The sequence below is a fragment of the Chiloscyllium punctatum genome, chromosome 9 (genome assembly GCF_047496795.1).
Source record: "Chiloscyllium punctatum isolate Juve2018m chromosome 9, sChiPun1.3, whole genome shotgun sequence".
In the NCBI taxonomy this organism is placed as follows: domain Eukaryota; kingdom Metazoa; phylum Chordata; class Chondrichthyes; order Orectolobiformes; family Hemiscylliidae; genus Chiloscyllium; species Chiloscyllium punctatum.
The window spans coordinates 60548519-60566520 of NC_092747.1; the positions used below are offsets into that span (position 1 = coordinate 60548519).

Here is an 18002-nt window from a genome sequence, read left to right on the forward strand (position 1 = left end):
GAAGGACCCATGCCCAAAACGTCGATTCTCCTGCTCCTTGGATGCTGCCTGACCTGCTGCGCTTTTCCAGCAACACATTTTCAGCTCTGATCTCCAGCATCTGCAGTCCTCACTTTCTCCTCATCCTCAACCTCCCTGTACCATGTTTTTTTTTCCTCAGGTTGAATCTCTGCTGTGTCTCCTGAATTACTCCCAGAAACTCCTGCCATTGCTGTTCCACTGTCTTTCCTGCTAGGCTTCTCTCCCAGTCAATTCTACCCAGCTCCTCCTTCATGCCTCTGTATTGCCTGTATTCAGCTGTAATACCGTTACCTCTGATTCTATTTACTCCCTCTCAAATTGCAGAGTAAACTCAATCATATTATGATCACTGCCTCCTCAGGGTTCTATCACCAAGTCTGCTTCATTGTACAACACTATATCCAGTATTCCAGTTCCCTAGTCGGCTCCACCACAAGCTGCTCCAAAAAGCCATCTCATACACATTCCACAAATTCCTTTCCTTGCAATGCGCTACCAACCTGATTTTCCCAGTCCACTGCATATTGAAATCCCCCATGATCACTGTAACTTTGCCTTGCCTGCACATCTTTTCTACCTCCTGGTGTATCTTGTGCCCCAGCTCCTGACTACTATTTGGAGGCCTAGGTATAATTCCAACTATGGTTATTTTTAAACCTTTGTGTTTCCTCAATTCTACCTACACAGACTCTACTCCATCTGACCCTATTTTGTTTCTTACTATTGATTTAATTTAATTTCTTACTAATAAGGCAACCCGACCCCCTTATCTTTTCAATATCCTTGAATATTCAGCTCGCAATCATGATCCCCTTGCAGCCACATCTATGTGATGCCCACCACGTCATGCCTGCCAATTTCTATCTGAGCATAAGCTCATTTACCTTCCTCCTTATACTGTGTACATTCAAATATAATACTTCTTGTCCTGTATTAACTGTCTGTCTCGTCATTGTCATTCATTTGTCCAGTCTGATTGCTAATCCTGCCCATACACTCTTTCCTATTTGTGTCTGTGCTGGAGATTTTAATAATCTCTTCTGAGTTCTGCACTCTTACCTCTTCCTTTAATTCAGGTTTTGTAATTCGTCCAATAACTGAGCCCCTCTCCCCCCCCCCCCCCCCCCCCCCCCCGGCTCCCATTTAGTTTAAAGTCCTGTCTACAGGCCGAGTTAAGTGATTCGCTAGGACTTGGGTTGACACAGTTCAGATGAAGACACCGCCATTGGAGCAGGTCCCTTCTTCTCCAGTATTGGTGCCAATGTCCCATGATTCCAAACCCATTTCTCCCACACCAATCTGTGAACCACGCATTTGCCTGCTTAATCTTATTGACCCTGTGCCAATTAGTTTGTGGCTCAGATAGTAATCCAGAGATTATTATCTTTTTGGTTTGGCTTTTTGATTTAGCGCCTAGCTATTTATACTCCCTTAACAGAACCTCTGCCCTAGTTTTATTTATGTTATTGGTACCTATGTGGACCATGATCACTGGATCTTTAACCTCTCACTCCAGGTTCCTCTGCAGCCCAGAAGAGGTATCCTGAGCCTGACCACCAGGCAGGCAACACAACCTTCGGGACTCTTGATCCGGGTCAGAGATAACAGTGTCTATGCCTCTAACTATACTACCCCCAATTACAACAACATTTCTCTTCTCTCCCCCCACTTGAATGGGTCCCTGCACCACAGTATTGCGGTCAGTTGGTTCATCCTTCCTGCAGTCCCCATTCGCGAGCATACAGGGAGCAAAACCCTTAAACCTGTTGGTCAAAGACAGGGACTGAGGCTCCTGCAACTCCACCCCCGGGAACCCTCTGCCTGCCTCAACTCACAGCCACACCCTCCTGTCCCTGACCACTGGGTGAATTTGAGTTAGTTATGTAAATGGTGTGACTATCTCCTGAAACACAGCATCCAGGAACTCTTCGCCTCCTTGATGTGTCACAATGTTTGAACCTCAGTCTCCAACTCATCACCTCTGAGCCAGAGTTCTTCCAGAAACCAATACTTACTACAGACATGGTCACTGGGCACCACAATGGGGTCCACCAGCTCCCACATCATGCAGCAAGAACACATCACCTGACCCTCCGTCCTTATTTTATTTGATTAGTTTTGAATTTGTTTTTTAAAATTTTAACTTTTTGTATCTTTGCTTATGCACTTTGTAACCAATAAATTAACAAGATTCAAATTAATACAGATTCAAATTCAGCAGACTCCCTTATTAACCAATCAAATCACAGCCCTCCTGTGATGTCACTTTTTAGTTTCTCCTCAGTTGAAATTGTTTCAAATCAGAATCTCTTACCTTCCCAGACTGCTCTCTGTTTGCTCCTGGTCAGCTCCAGCTCCAAAATGCTTGTGCATGTTTCCGAAAGCAACAAATGTAAACTTTGTCTACTAAATAATAGATAATATTAACAATAATAAAACAACCTAGTCAAGGCAAATTTTCAGGAATTACATAGCCATTGCATGGATGTTTATTTCAAAGGATGCTGCAAAATTGGCTACTACCACTAAATCCAGTTACGTATTTAATGTGATGCCAAGGCACTGAAACAAACATTCTTACCAAGGCAGTGGTGGCACAGTGGTTAGCACTACTGCTTCACAGCACCAGAGACCCAGATTCAATTCCTGCCTCAGGCTACTGCCTAGGTGGAGTTTGCACGTTCTCCCTATGTCTGCGTGGGTTCCCGCCAGGTGCTCCGGTGTCCTCCCACAGTCCAAAAATGTGCAGGTTAGGTGAATTGGCCATGCTAAATTGCCCGTAGTGTTAGGTGAAGGGGTAAATGTAGGGGAATGGGTCTGGGTGGGTTGCTCTTCGGAGGGTCGGGCCGAAGGGCCTGTTTCCACACTGTAAGTAATCTAATAAAAAATATACTCCTTTCAAAAGCACAGTTATATTCATGAACAAATGTGCCTTCTTTAATCTAAGAGGAGATCATTATGAATAATTGCATTTGGAACTTTAAGATTAATAATAGGTTCTAATCTTTATCTCTCCACCCTTCAGGCACTCTGCCTATATTCCTGATGAAGGGCTTTTGCCCAAAACGTCGATTTTACTGCTCCTTAGATGCTGCCCGAACTGCTGTGCTTTTCCAGCACCACTAATCCAGAATCGGATTTCCAGCATCTGCAGTCATTGTGTCCACCTCACAAGACTAGGTAAAAACAATGTGTTTATTGCTGCTTTGAGTAATTCAGCCAAGGTACGATCACTTGTTACTTGTCTCAGCAAGACGAGTTTCAACCATGGTTGAGAAATTTTTAAAAAAAACTTATGTAAAAGGTACTTTTTAATTTAAATGTCAAGATGTAATAAAAATATCCAGTGGTCATGCATTAATACATTGTTATCTATCACTCTTATAATTGTTGGTATGTCTTCCTTCTACTTTGGCCCTTTCACTTTGTTTTCAAATCCTATTCTAACCAGTTGCCCAGTCACAAATTTATTTAATTGTTTTTAAATAACTTACTTTCTATTTTTGTCCATTTTCTTTTCACAGCCTTAAGTGTTAGATATCTTGTGAGCAAATAAGGAGTATATATGCATGTGGCCCTGCAGTAATGAAAACATTTATGATCAGAATTATTCCATTGTCTTTACTCTGTAGGTTACTTATTTCCTCCTCAACTCCTGCTCATCAATAATAACTTGCATGACTATGCTTTTCAAAGTAGATTAATCTTTTTCACAGCAGGTCCTTTTGTGTGTCTAGTAACAGCCCAGCATTCTTCTGGTTTTGCATAAGGCACCATTCTGATACAAGTCATTTTATAAACAAGGCAGTGTATCCTTGATGATGATCAGGTTTTGAATTACTTGTCCTAACTTCATATGCATTGTGAATGTCCAGCAGCATTGCAAGGCCTCAAGGCCAACACAGACATGCATACTAGTAAATGTGACATAGGGACTAGAATAGTCATCCTTAATGAGCATGACAATGTCAACAAAGTCAACACTAACAAAATCAATATCATTCTTAATGATAAATTTGGACCTATCTGTTAGAATGGCTGAATAATCTTATTTGAAAGCAAACAAAGTGCTTACTGGACTTGTTTAAAAGCAATGAACAGCCAGGTGACATTTATAATAGGGTTCTGCACAACATGAACTGGTCAAATAGTTGGGTGAATTGATACATAGAGATCTTGCTCAAAACCACTTGTAAAATGAAAGATTACAGTAAAGATGCTGTTTAACTTGAAAGGGTTCAGAGACTTTTACGAGGGTGTTGTTTGCATTGCAGGTTTTGAGCTGTAGGGAGGCTGAAGCTTTTTTCCCTGGAGCAGCAAGGGCTGAGTAGTGACTTTATAGAAGTTTACACAATTATGAGGGGCATGGATAGCATGAACAGCCTTTTTTTTCCTCCCCATAGTAGGGTATTCCAAAACTATAGAGCATAGATTTGATGTGAGAGGGGAAAAATTTAATAGGGACCAGAGGGGCAACTTTTTCACACAGATTGTGGTCAGTGTATAGAATGAGCTGTCAGAGGTAGTGGAAGCAGGTAAAATTATAACATTTAAAAGGCATCTAGATGGGTAAATGAATAGGAAGGATTTAGAAGGATATGGGCCAAATGCTGGCAAATGGGACGAGATCAGTTTAGGATGAGTTGGTGTGGACAAAATGGATTGAAGGGCCTATATCTGTGTTGTATAACTGGATGATTCTGTGACCATATAGGATTTGTATATGAATAGCAATCCAGTGTACATGTGCTTAACTAATACAGCTAGACAACTGACTGTACCTCTCAAAGAAGGCATTGACAGCTGCACTGCAGAACGATATCATGGTGATCTAGATCTGGCACTTGGAGTGAATTAATATTTGTTGAACTTATGAACTCAGCAACTTGTGCAATTCAGTTCACAGAATTCCGACAGTGCAGAAAGAGGCTGTGCAGAGGGTCAGTGCATCCCACCCAAACCCAGCCCCTACCCGATCCCTATCATCATGCATTTAAGCATGGCCACTGCATTTAACTTGCAAATCATTGGCCTGTTGGGAGTAAACCAGAGCACCTGGCAGACATAGAGTGAACATGCAAACTCCAAGCAGACAGTCACACAAGGCTAGAATTGAACCCAGGTTCCTAACGCTGTGAGGCAGCAGTGCTAGCCACAGAGTCACCATCACTGTCAGTTCAGTGTCAGTTACATCAATATTGCACATCCAAAAAGATGGTGTTGCTGGGGGATTCCCCAGCACTCGCAAATACCTTGTGTTGGGTTCCATGAGAAACATCTCTTCGATGGAATGATACCTAACCTTCTACACCTGACAAAGTTCCGATAGTAATGATACAGTCATAGAGTCATAGAGATGTACAGCATGGAAACAGACCCTTCAGTCCAACCTGTCCACGCCGACCAAATATCCCAACCCAATCTAGTCCCACCTGCCAGCACCGGCCCGTATTCCTCCAAACCCTTTCTATTCATATACCCATCCATCAACCGTTTTGTTCTCTGGGGGTTCAACTGACCTTTGAGCCTTCTCAATCACTTCTGACTGCTGTTCTGCTGTAAATTGGTAATGAAACCCTCTGAATCCCACCTAACAAAATAGATTCTCCCTGTTGCATTAATCTGATTTCACCTGACTGTGATATGAATCATATATTTCCCCTACCTGCGTGGCATTTTCCCAACCATAGGCTTTTAACCTCACTTCAGCAGCCTCTAACATGAGTATTTATTCATACAGTCAGAGATGCACAGCGTGGAAACAGACTCTTCGGTCCAACTCGTCCATGCTGACCAGACATCCCAATCCAATCTAGTCCCACCTTCCAGCACCTGGCCCATATCCCTTCAAACCTTTCTTATTCATATACCCATCCAAATGCCTCTTAAATGTTGCAATTGTACCAGCCTCCACCACTTCCTCTGGTAGCTCATTCCATACAAGTACCACCCTCTGCGTGAAAAGGTTGCCCCCTAGGTGTCTCTTATATTTTCCCCCTCTCACCCTAAACCTATGCCCTCTAATTCTGGACTCCCCGACCCCAGGGAAAAGACTTTGCCTATTTACCCGATCCATGCCCCTCATAATTTTGTAAACCTCTATAAGGTCACCCCTTAGCCTCTGACATTCCAGGGAAAACAGCCCCAGCCTGTTCATTCTCTCCCTTTAGCTCAAATCCTCCAACCCTGGAAGCATCCTTGTAAATCTTTTCTGAACCCTTTCATGTTTCACAACATCTTTACGATAGGATACGCATGCAATTTTCCAACAGTGGCCTAACCAATGTCTTGTACTGCCGCAACATGACCTCCCAACTCCTGTACTCAATACTCTGACCAATAAAGGAAAGCATACCAAACGCCGCCTTCACTATCCTATCTACCTGCGACTCCACTTTCAAGGAGCTATGAACCTGCACTCCAAGGTCTCTTTGTTCAGCAACACTCCCTAGGACCTTACCATTAAGCATAGAAGTCCTGCTAAGATTTGCTTTCCCAAAATGCAGCACCTCGCATTTATCTGAATTAAACTCCATCTACCACTTCTCAGCCCATTGGCCCATCTGGTCCAGATTCTGTTGTAATCTCAGGTAACCCTCTTCGCTGTCCACTACACCTCCAATTTTGGTGTCATCTGCAAACTTACTAACTGTACCTCTTATGTTTGCATCCAAATCATTTATGTAAATGACAAAAAGTAGAGGACCCAGCACCGATTCTTGTGGAACTCCACTGGTCACAGGCCTCCAGTCTGAAAAACAACCCTCCACCACCACCCTCTGTCTTCTACCTTTGAGCCAGTTCTGTATCCAAATGGCTAGTTCTCCCTTTATTTCAGGAGATCTAACCTTGCTAATCAGTGTCGCATGGGGAACCTTGTCAAACGCCTTGCTGAAGTCCATATAGATCACATCTACTGCTCTGCCCTCCTGACTTCCCTCTTAGGTATACTCTTACTTCGTTTATACTCTAAGGATTCACTCGATCTATCCTGACATATGCTTCCTTCTTTTTCTTAACCAAACCCTCAATTTCTTTAGTTATCCAGCATTCCCTATACCTTCCAGCCTCCCCTTTAACCGTGACAGGAATATACTTTGTCTGGATTCTTGTTATCTCATTTCTGAAGGCTTCCCATTTTCCAGCCATCTCTTTATCTGCGAACATCCGCCTCCAATCAGCTTTCGAAAGTTCTTACCTTTCTCCAGTTTAGAACTTCAACTTTTAGATCTGGTCTATCCTTTTCCATCACGATTTTAAAACAAATAGAATTATGGTCACTGGCCCCAAAGTGCTCCCCCACTGACACCTCAGTCATCTGCCCTGCCTTATTTCCCAAGCGTAGGTCAAGTTTTGCACCTTCTCTAGTAGGTACATCCACATACTGAATCAGAAAATTGTCTTGTATGCACTTAAGAAATTCCTCTCCATCTAAACCTTTAACACTATGGCAATCCCAGTCTATGTTTGGAAAGTTAAAATCCCCGACCATAACTACCCTATAATTCTTACAGATAGCGGAGATCTCCTTACAAGTTTGTTTCTCAATTTCCCTCTGACTATTAGGAGGTCTATAATTCAATCCCAATAAGGTGATCATCCCTTTCTTATTTCTCATTTGCTATATTTGAATCCACACCTGCATGTAAGAATTTTCTTAATAAGCTCCATCTTATGCTCAAATTCACATGAAATGGAACAGAAAAATAAGCTCCCTTTCCTTGATATCCTCATCGAGAAATCGGTCAGAGTTTGTTCTCAATCACTGTCTACCGCAAATCTATCGTCACTAATTAGCACAGGATTCCTACAGTTCTGAGCATTAAAAAACTGACCTCGTAAGTAAAGCCAGAACCATTTATTCATTGTGCAAGTTTGACGCAGAAATTAGGTGCAAAGCTATCCTGCAAGAAAATTGCTACCCTGATCAGACCATGTTTTATTGTATATTGCACTTGACACAGGCCCCAAGATAATCACTCCTGGTGCACAATCTACCTCAGCTTATCCTGCAATGGTGTGATATCTCAAATGTGTAAGCAATAGGTGAAACTTGCTGTTTCACTTTATGTAGTCGCAGCTAATTGTGTTCACCACTAACAGGATGATGCTACCGTCAAGCCAAAAAGACATTCCGTCTATCATACAAATATGAATTTCAGCACCACCGTGACATCAGTTATGATATGTAGGTTGCATATCCCTAAGACTAGAAGATTGTATCAAATAACATGTCTCTCACTGTTCACAACAAGCAAGGTAGTGATCTAAACCATCTGGTTTACGCATGCAAAACTCAACAGTCTTAACATTAGATCTGCAATTGGACATTTACTGAATAATCTTGAGTATGCAAGGAATTACTCTCACTACCATTTTAGGATTGTCAGTAGAATTGTCAGTGTGGTATACTTGCAAATATTAGAAGCAATGTATATTAATGCACAGGGCCATGGCTTTGTAGCAAAAAAAAAGTTATGACCATTGCATCTGTTTCACCTCAACAAAATAGGTGTTAGGCATTCACTTGTTTTGCTTTTCAGGAAAACGTGCTGACCAGTATTAACCTGCCTGATTTAAAATTTAACAATACCTGGCATATAACCTGATAATAACCATTATTGGGTGCATTGTCCATGGCAACACCTATATCAACAACTTACCAACAATTGTGCAATTTTTACTCATGCAACAGGAGTCTTCATTTCCCCTTGAAATTATAATCTTGCAAAATGTTCTGATTATTGCTAGACAAAGACCTTTGACAAAATGTGCCTTTTTACAGGAATATTAAAGTTCTCTACTACCAAAGTTATTTTATCAAAAAAATTTATAAATGGTCTGGAAAATCAAACCCTATACACCTTTTGCTTAAATGTTTTATACAGGTAATTTGTAAATATAAGTGCAACTTGTCAAGAGCCACTGTTGACCCAACAGAGGTCCTGCTAAGTTGTCCTGTTGCCTTCCTTCCCACTCATTAATTTATGCTAATAATGCATTAACTATGTTATTTCAAAAGTATGTTAATTAACACAATCCATATCATGAAAATTACTTGTTTTTAATCATATCTATGCAAATTTTCAGGATAAGTATAATACAGAGCTGAAAGGCAGAATAAAATATTTGGGCCCATTTGCTTCGTTTTAAAATTAAATGCCAGTGGGTAAATGTATTAAAATACAGAATGAAACAGCAAAATACCGATGACCAAGATACCCACAGAAATGAATAACAGGTACGATGAGAAATTTACAGCTTCAAAACAGACATTTGTTGTCTACAAGCCATGTTGTAAATGCAGACATTGTGCCCAAAATCAACTGCATCCCCAATAAAATTATTTTACATTAACTTGATCAGTTTGAAGAGGTTTTAGATTTTCTTGTTTGTTTTATTTCATCACTAAGATGGTCTTCTCTTAGATTTGTTAGGATTTGGAATGTGCTGCCTGGCAGAGTGGCAGAGACGGATTCCAAAGAATGCTTCAAAAGAGAACTGGATTTATGTTTGCAAGTGTGAATTTAGAGGGCTGGAGAATGGGATGAGCTAGGTAAGTTTTTTGGGAGCCGATACAGACATAATAGGGCAAATGGTTTCCTTCTGCACTGTAAATTTTTATGATTCTATAAGACTTGATACAAAACATTGTATCATTTTCCATTGTTAAACAAATACTTTAAGGTTTTGTTTGTGTACTTTAACTGATATATACAGTATGACTTAATGTCCAATAAAATATCTGATATTGAATTATCAAAGATAATTTTCCAAAAATGGAACATTAAATTTGGACAGCGTAAGAAGCATTTTTTGTACTATATATTTCTGCTGAAAAATGTGAAAGCTAAAAATCCAGTGCAAACTAGTATCTACATAGTCATACAAGAATTGCAAATGTCAGGGCACAACTAAATAGTTTGAACTAGTGGCAGAGTTTGCCAGCGTTATGATTAAATAAACTACTGGCACACATTTTATATTGTTAGACTTTCATTGTTTAAAGCAATAAACACAATATAGATAAATGCAGCAATCCTGAATCTAAAGTGCCATACAGTTTGGGTAGGGGGAATAGGAGAAGCTTAAGGCTTATACTGTTACACAGTAAGAAACATGTAATAATTAATAGTTTAAATGACAAGTTTTATTTATACCGGACTAAACGTAGTACCTTATAATTCATAAAATCAGAGGAATCTGGCTGTAATGAATCCACATGGAATCCATCACTCATTGCTGTTTTTAACACTTCCTCTACAAATAACTGAAAATTGTTAACTTGCTCATTTGTAGGTGCAATCCATAATCTTTTTAAGTTTTGTCTTGTATATTCATCTTCAGGCAGTACAGCCACATGTCCAACCCATTGTAGTGTCAAATGGTATGGATCTTTTTTCTCATAGCCAATTGGTAAAAGTTTACCATTCACAAAGTAACAAAACTTAGAGCTCAAATGTTTCAAGAATTCAGCTGACGTGCAAAATATATTTGCATCAAAGACCTCTGTGCTACATGAGGTTAAATTGTACATTTGTGGGGCTGGTTTAACTGTAAAATAAACAGTCTGCAGTCTCTGATCAAGAGTAATGTTGAGCATTGCATTTCTTTCTGCTTTGGCATTTTCAGATTCTCTTTCTTGCAAAGCATGTATCAAAGGCTGGATCTGGTAAAAATCAGCTTCTCTTTTCAACAGCCCCACTTCTTGAAAATCATCTGGAAGGTCGAGATTTGATGTGCGCAGAAAATTTAGAATGTATCGAAATATTTTCCCGTCTCTGTCAATGAAGAAGTTACCATGCTGATCACTAGTTGAGGGCATTTTCCCACTGAACATGATACCCAGCATCGAGTCTGGATAACGTGTTAATGTTGCTAGAGAACTGGTGTATAGCTTTCCTCCTACATTTAACGTTATAGGGTCAGACATTCTCATTTGCCACTGTGTAGTATCTTAATTTATTACAATCTGTTTTATAGGAAAAAGATCAAAAAAGAGAAAGAGAAATTTTATGAAAGCAATGTTTAATACAACGATCAAAACCATTCTGTTAAACAAAATGCTCTTTGTATCCCTTCACAATTACCCCTTTGATGTTAACATGTTGCAACTTCTTATCCATAGCCTCCTATTCTTGGTCAAGCATTTTGAAACACTTGTGATTCTATTAGTTTTCCAACAGTCCAGGAAAGAAATGGGACTGGCTTTGCTTGAGGTGCATTATAATAATTGTTGTGAAATATGATTAATAAGTGAAGATTTCTTCTAATTTTACATACAACACTAACAGTCGAACTGAAAATGGATGCCATAAAACTATTCTGCTGCACAGCAATCTAGGTTGGTTCAATACATCGCATCAGTTGTATGACACTTTGATCTTTTACTGTAAATGCTGTGTCCTATTAGCTACCTGACGAAGGAGCAGCACTCCAAAAGCTAGTATTTCCAAATAAACATGGTGGACTATAACCGGGCATTGTGTGATTTTTAACTTTGTCCATCCCAGTCCAACACTGGCACCTCCATATCATGCTTTACAATACAATGCATTTCCAATGAAGATGACTTTAAGGAGTAGTTTATCTGAAGAAAACGGATATCTAGAAGGGAATGAATTGAAAAAAGTGCATTCAGTTTATACTCCGATTTGTAACATATGACTGACATATCGACAATCTAACTTTTTGTTTACATGGTATAGTTTGCTTCTGTGGAAACTAGATATTTCAAGTAACTGCAGGCAACCAGTGCTACTCTGATACTGTGTTGTTATAATACTCCAGATTGCTTAATTCTGTCATATTGAAGTCAGTTTCAGATCAACCTCGAAGTTGGTAAAAGGTATATAAACTGGAAAGATTAGTCCATAACCAGGCACAGACTAGCAATAGCAGAGCTTTAGATGCAGCTTTCTGGCATCTAATCTCGTAGCTTGCTAAAACCCTTCAGAAAAAGCCTAGGAACAGATTTCTATTCAATGCTTTCAAGAAGAGATTACAATGAAAATTAAAAAAAACTTCTGCATTGTCTTGTTTATTTTGATTTCTTTGTCTCCCTTTCACATACTTCAGGGCATATTCATGGAATTTCACTTTATCCATTTCTTCCTTCTGGAATAACATCTGCTCCATAGTTTTCAAATAACATCAAAACCTCAATGTGAGATAAATATCAAGATATTAGTATAGTGCTGGGTATTTTTTTATGTAAATCTTAACTGAGCTGAAGGGTAAAAGCACTTCAATAAACTTCTATATTGCAATTCTAAATATTATAAAGGATAGACTGAATTGATAGGAGGATGCTGCAAGCTGAGAGGAGGCCCCTTTGGAACACAAATATGAACACAGACCTGTTGGGCCAGGTTACTGGTTTGTGTGTTATAAATACTTCATTATTTTAAGGGACATGCATGCCACTACTGGGCCAGCATTTATTGCCCATCATTAATTACCCTGGAGAAGATGGTAGTCAGCTGCCTTCTTGAACCCATGGCTTCCTTTAGTGATAGGGATACCCACACTCCCACAGTGACATATTTCAAAGTCAGGGACCTTGCAGGTAAGTGGTTTTGCCAAATGCATCTTAAGCCCCTGTCCTTCTAGGTGGTAGAGATCATGAGTTTGGAACGTGTGACCAACCAAGCATTGGTCATTTACTGCAGAACATTTTCTTGATGATATACACTGATGGCCACTGTGCCGTTATGAAGGGAATGAATATCAAGCATGATACCAATCAAGTGGATTGCTTTTTCCTGGACGATTTCAAACCTCTTGATTGTTGGGGCTGCACACATCCAGGCAAGTGGTGAGTATTCTCTCACATTCCTGATATGCCTTGTAGATGGTGGTCAGGCAGAGTGGTGATGGATGGGTAGGGGTGGCAGGAAGTGTATTACATGCTGCAGAATACCTGGCTTCTGACTTGCTCTCCTAGAGACTGTATTTACATGCCTGGTCAATTCCAGGTTCTGGTCAATGATGATGCTTGACCCAGAAGTGTTTAGGTTACTGAAGTCTGCAGCTGATTTCCATTTGTACTACTCCCTGTTCGGATAGAATTTCACATTGACCCTAGGTTCCTCTTGGAGTATGCATGTCCCACATTTTGAGCAGTCTGGAGGATATTCCCTCCTTGTCCTTTGTGTCAGGTTTTTCTGTATGGGCTGCTGCTGCAAACTCCTTCACTTTGCCATCTGAACACACTGTGGCATTCCCTCATACCAGCCAGCAGTGACAGAGACCTCTAGTGGTGTACAACTGCTATCCATTATGGATGTGTTACACATTGCAAACCACATGTAACCTTTGGTGAAGTCAATTCTGGAATTTTATGGCCACAAGGAATCCATTGGCCATGTTTATATGTGTTGCTGTAGACTAAGGCTTCTTTCTTAAAGGGAAATTTGCTATATATTTTCTGCACTTTTGTCCCACACTCTTGATCTTTGGGCAGTCAATGTCAGAGTCACACAGCATGGAATCAGACCCTTCGATCCAACTAGTCCACACGGCCATGTTCCCAAACTAAACTAGTCTCACCTTGTCTATGTTTGGCTCACATCCGTCCAAATCTGTCCTATTTATGTCTTTTGAACAGTGTAACTGTACTTGCATTCTCCACTTCCTCTGGTAGTTCATTCCTCACACTAACCACTGTGTAAAAAACTTGCCTTACATGTCCTTTTTAAATCTTTCTCCCCTCACCTTAAAAATTTGCCCCCTAGTTTTGAACTCCCCTACCTTATGGAAAAGACCTTTGCTATTCATCTTATCCATGCCCCTCATAATTTTATAGACCTCTATAAAGTTACCCCTCAACTTCTTAAGCTCTAATGAAAAAAGTCCCAGCCTCATCAGCCTTTCTTTCTAATTCCATTGCCAGCAACATCTTGGTTAATCTCTTCTGAACCCTCTCCAGTTTAATAATATCCTTCCTGTAACAGTGCGTTTAGAAGAGGCCTCATTAATGTCCTGTATATATTCACTGACCATGGCCATGCAGGAAGTCATTGAAAATGACTCACAATTCAGCAGATTTCTCCAGTTATGCATCATCTCTAATTTCTAAATCGCCAGCACCCAACCCCCTTCCTGTGGCGACATACCTTCTCTCCACTGAAGAGTCATAGAGAGATACTGCACAGAAACAGACCCTTTGGTCCAAAACATCCATGCTAACCAGATATCCTAAGTTAATCTAGTCCCATTTGCCAGCATTTGGCCCATATGCCTCTAAACCATTCTTATTCATATGCCCATCCAGATGCCCTTTAAAATGTTGTAATTCTACCAGCCTACACCACTTCCTCTGGCAGCTCATTCCATATATGCTCCACCCTGTGTGGAAAAGTTGCCCCTCTGGTCTCTTCTAAATCTTTCCTCACTCACCCTAAATCTATGCCCTCTAGTTCTGGACTCCCCCACCCCAGGGAAGAGATTTTGTCTATTTACCCTATCCATGCCCCTCATGATTTTATAAACCTCTATGAGGTCACCCCTCAGCCTCCGACACTTCAGGGAAAATAGCTGTCTATTCAGCTTCTCCCTACAGTTCAAACCTTCCAACCCTGGAAACATCCTTGTAAATCTTTTCTGAACCCTTTCAAGTTTCACAACATCCTTCCTGTAGCAGGAGACCAGAATTGCACATAATATTCCAAAAGTGGCCTAACCAGTGTCCTGTATAGCTGCAACATGACCTCCCGACTGCTATTTCAATGCACTGACCGACAAAAGGAAAGCATACCAAATGCCTTCTTCACTATCCTATCTATCTGCGATTCCACTTTCAAGAAAGTATGAACCTGCACTCCAAAGTCTCTTTGTTCAGCAACACTCCTCTTCCTAATGTCTCCTGTGCTGCATTCATGAACCTGGCAGAGTCTCAGGTCTAATGTCAGAAGCTACCGGCTAATACAACTGGGCAGCAATTGGTTGTGATTAGATGCAGCTTTCCGTGAAAAGGGCAGTCTACCTCTAAATCATCCTGTCTACTTGTGAGTCGAGAGTGTAGTGCTGGAAAAACACAGCAGGTCAGGCAGCATCCGAGGAGCAGGAGAATCGACATTTCGGGCATAAGCCCTTGATCAGGAATCATTCGTGAGTCTGCTCCTGGCCAAGATTGTGGAAGGAATTGCTTATCCGACTGCTTGCCTCTCTTCCCAGGTTTTTTGTTAAATGATTTTAGCAAGCTACTAGATTATATCTGTGCTCAGATGTTGTTGGAAAGGGAGCATGCAGTGTCCATTGCTACATTTTAGGCCTTCCACAATCAATGCTCACTGAAGGGGTGCATTACTGCAGTGCTGGATTATCTTCATACAAATTCAAGTTAAAATATATTGTATGTTTCTTTTTTGATTCTTGTTAGAGTGCTGTTAGACTAATTTTGTTTAATGTATTTCTTTTAACATAATATAAAATAGAAGAGGATTTGGCACAGCCAACTACCCCCACTCAGCAGCTGCCATTAGTTGATATGACATATCCCTTAACAGCACTGTGCAGATACGCATAGCATACAGAGTTCAGCAATACAAGGCAGCCATTCACTACCTTTTTAAGAGCAATTAGGGCAGCAACATTCACATAACCATGAAACTGAAAAAAACAAGAATTCAGTGAAATGTTCTAGTGGCAGCAGTTACCATATGTGTAAAGCACTGAAACAGTCTTTACTTAATTTTTCTAAGTTTTCCCACAAATAATGACAAAGAGGGGTTTTTGCTTTAGTGGTATAAATAACCTAGTTTATTTGGATTTCAAACTCAAAGCCTGTCAAATTCTTAAGCCAACAAATGTCACAATGAAAAGCTGGCTCCAACATGTTGTCACCAAATATAAATCTAAGTTCTAAAGTTTACTGTGTTCATTTTGCTTCCCAATAGTCAATTTGTCTGTCAGTTAAATATTAAATATATTACAAACTTTAACACTGCAAAAACATAACAGCGGTCGCCCCATGGTTTGTCCTAACAACCCACCATATAGCGCAGAAGCATTTTTTTTTGTTCGTCACTCTAGTGCGCAGAGAAAATGAAATCTAAAGCAGAATTTATTTTTCAAAAATCTATCTAAAATAAACGCACTTTATCCAGAAGATTGTGGCCCCGCAATGTGAAACTGCATTGTTTCAAAATGCATCCTTCAATTACAGCTCCCCTCCCCCTAACTTCCTCCCTCTGGAAAAGCCGTTCGCTCCAAAGATAAAGCACATGTGAAATGCGACCAAACGCTGCTGGACCAAAGGCTGTATTGTGTACAGTGCACTGCACTCACCTTGTATCAACCCAACTTCATGACAAACCCGTGGTGGAAGCTAGTAGCGCAGTAACTTCTGGACCTTGTGGTTTTATTGCCCGTTGTTTATGTGACATTACCAAACCCTCACCAGACAGTGAACTACAACGCCTACAATGCACCGCAAACACTCATGCGCGTTGTGCCTATTTCCAGAAAAGGTTACTGTGATTAGCGCTGTAGTTGGCTATCTGTTCGGTTTTGGATGTCGGCAGAATTAAAATTGCCGAGAAACGAATAGTGTAGCATATCCAAAAAACTGAGTGCCGAGATGCTAAAACGAGTCATGATTATAGACCAAGCTGCCACAGTATATTTGTATTCAGTAATAACGTTTAAACGATTAACGTATTAGATCCCATTGTATAATTGGATTTTGTTGTCTTTTGTGTTAATAAGCTCAAAATTATTTTCGTACGATTTTAATGCGCAGAGTTGATATCAATAAATTGTTGCAACGCTTTGTGGTATCTATATTTCAAAGTAGCAATCTGAGTATTTTTGCAGTGTAGTCTATACTTGTAAAATTATTTTTGAAATTATGATACAAAAAAATTGCTGGAGAAACTCAACATCTGCAAAAGAAAACTTAGTTAAAATTTCCAGTTTCTTCAGACCTGCTGAGTTTCTCCAGCAATTTTTATTTTCGTTCAGATTTCCAGTGTCCTTGTTGCTTTATTTTGTATTGTGAAGTTACGACCCTACATCTTGAATATTTTGAAATCGCTTATACATGATAATTAAATTGTTAATTTATCATGGGAGATATGCATCTACTGTCACAGGGCCATTGCCAAGAGAATGTATTGAATCTTTACCAAAATCTTCACATTCGAGTAGTTGTGTGTAGTTTTACGCCCACATCCAAGAGATTAGTGAAATAACTCCACAGATGTTGGTGTCCTTCCCAGAGTCACCCTTGAGTTACACGTAGAGTCTCCTTGACACTGATTCAGGTCCCTCAGAGTCAGCTCTCAGAGTGAACAAAACCTCTAACTCTCCTGTTTTGTTTCTTTTTTTCTAGTGCACGAATCTTTATTCAATTTCCACCACCAGGAAGATAGGAAAATACCCGAGTGGCCAGTGACAAGCACTGCCCTTCACATCAAAGGGCAGTGCTGTGTGATCAAAACAGTGAAGGGGAGGGTAGGGACTAAATCAAAATAGAGTTGGAGGGGGAAATAATGCACTCCACTCCCTGCGGCGCCCACATCTCCCTGAACAACTCTAGGGTGTTGGTGGACACCGCATGCTCCTTCTCCAAGGACACCCGGGCCCTAACGTAACTGCGGAAGAAGGGCAGGCAGTCGGCCTTAACGACCCCCTCCATGGCCTGCTGCCTGGACCTGTCACGTTCCTGCTCTTTTTTTTAACCCCCACACTACCGCCTAACTGCGGTAGTGCTTATTTTTTCCCCAGCACCCATGGTGTGTGTGTGCAGGTGTGAGAACTCTCCTGTTTATATCTGTCAGCCAGAGTTCCCGGATTGGACCAGATTAACAGTGACTAGGAGAAAGTGAGGACTGCAGATGCTGGAGATCAGAGTTGAAGTGTGTAGCATTTGAAAAGCACAGCAGGTCAGGCAGCATCCATGGAGCAGAAGACTCGACGTTTCGAGCATAAGTCCTTCATTCCTGCTGTCCTTCTCCTCGGATGCTGCCTGATCTGCT

General features: G+C 40.6%; 2 protein-coding genes across 5 annotated transcripts in view; one reads left to right on the forward strand and one right to left on the reverse strand.

Moving 5' to 3' along the window:
* mitd1 (MIT, microtubule interacting and transport, domain containing 1) overlaps positions 1-9558 on the forward strand; it is a 58946-nt gene extending 49388 nt beyond the window's left edge. Inside the window, exons 9-10 of the transcript XR_011961529.1 lie at positions 3047-3201; positions 9450-9558. The gene's annotated coding sequence lies outside the window, so the exon portion shown is untranslated. The remainder of the gene's footprint in view (positions 1-3046; positions 3202-9449) is intronic.
* A 57-nt stretch (positions 9559-9615) lies between these two features.
* Positions 9616-16423, reverse strand: LOC140481457 (BTB/POZ domain-containing protein KCTD21-like). 4 transcript variants are annotated; one of them, XM_072577656.1, is made up of 3 exons: positions 16312-16423; positions 11439-11628; positions 9616-10993 (listed from the first exon to the last, which is right to left on the reverse strand). In XM_072577656.1, the coding sequence occupies exon 3, from the start codon at positions 10958-10960 to the stop codon at positions 10172-10174; it is 789 nt and encodes a 262-aa protein (XP_072433757.1). In that variant the 5' UTR covers positions 10961-10993; positions 11439-11628; positions 16312-16423; the 3' UTR covers positions 9616-10171. The 4 variants fall into 4 exon arrangements, with proteins under 4 accessions (XP_072433757.1, XP_072433756.1, XP_072433758.1 ...); XM_072577655.1 differs by having other exon boundaries at positions 11112-11628; XM_072577657.1 differs by lacking the exon at positions 11439-11628.
* Positions 16424-18002: the final 1579 nt, after the last annotated feature.

Bases quoted from the DNA above. Each gene is read 5' to 3' on its own strand.
- LOC140481457 (XM_072577657.1), bottom strand. From the start codon at position 10,960: ATGAGAATGTCTGACCCTATAACGTTAAATGTAGGAGGAAAGCTATAC.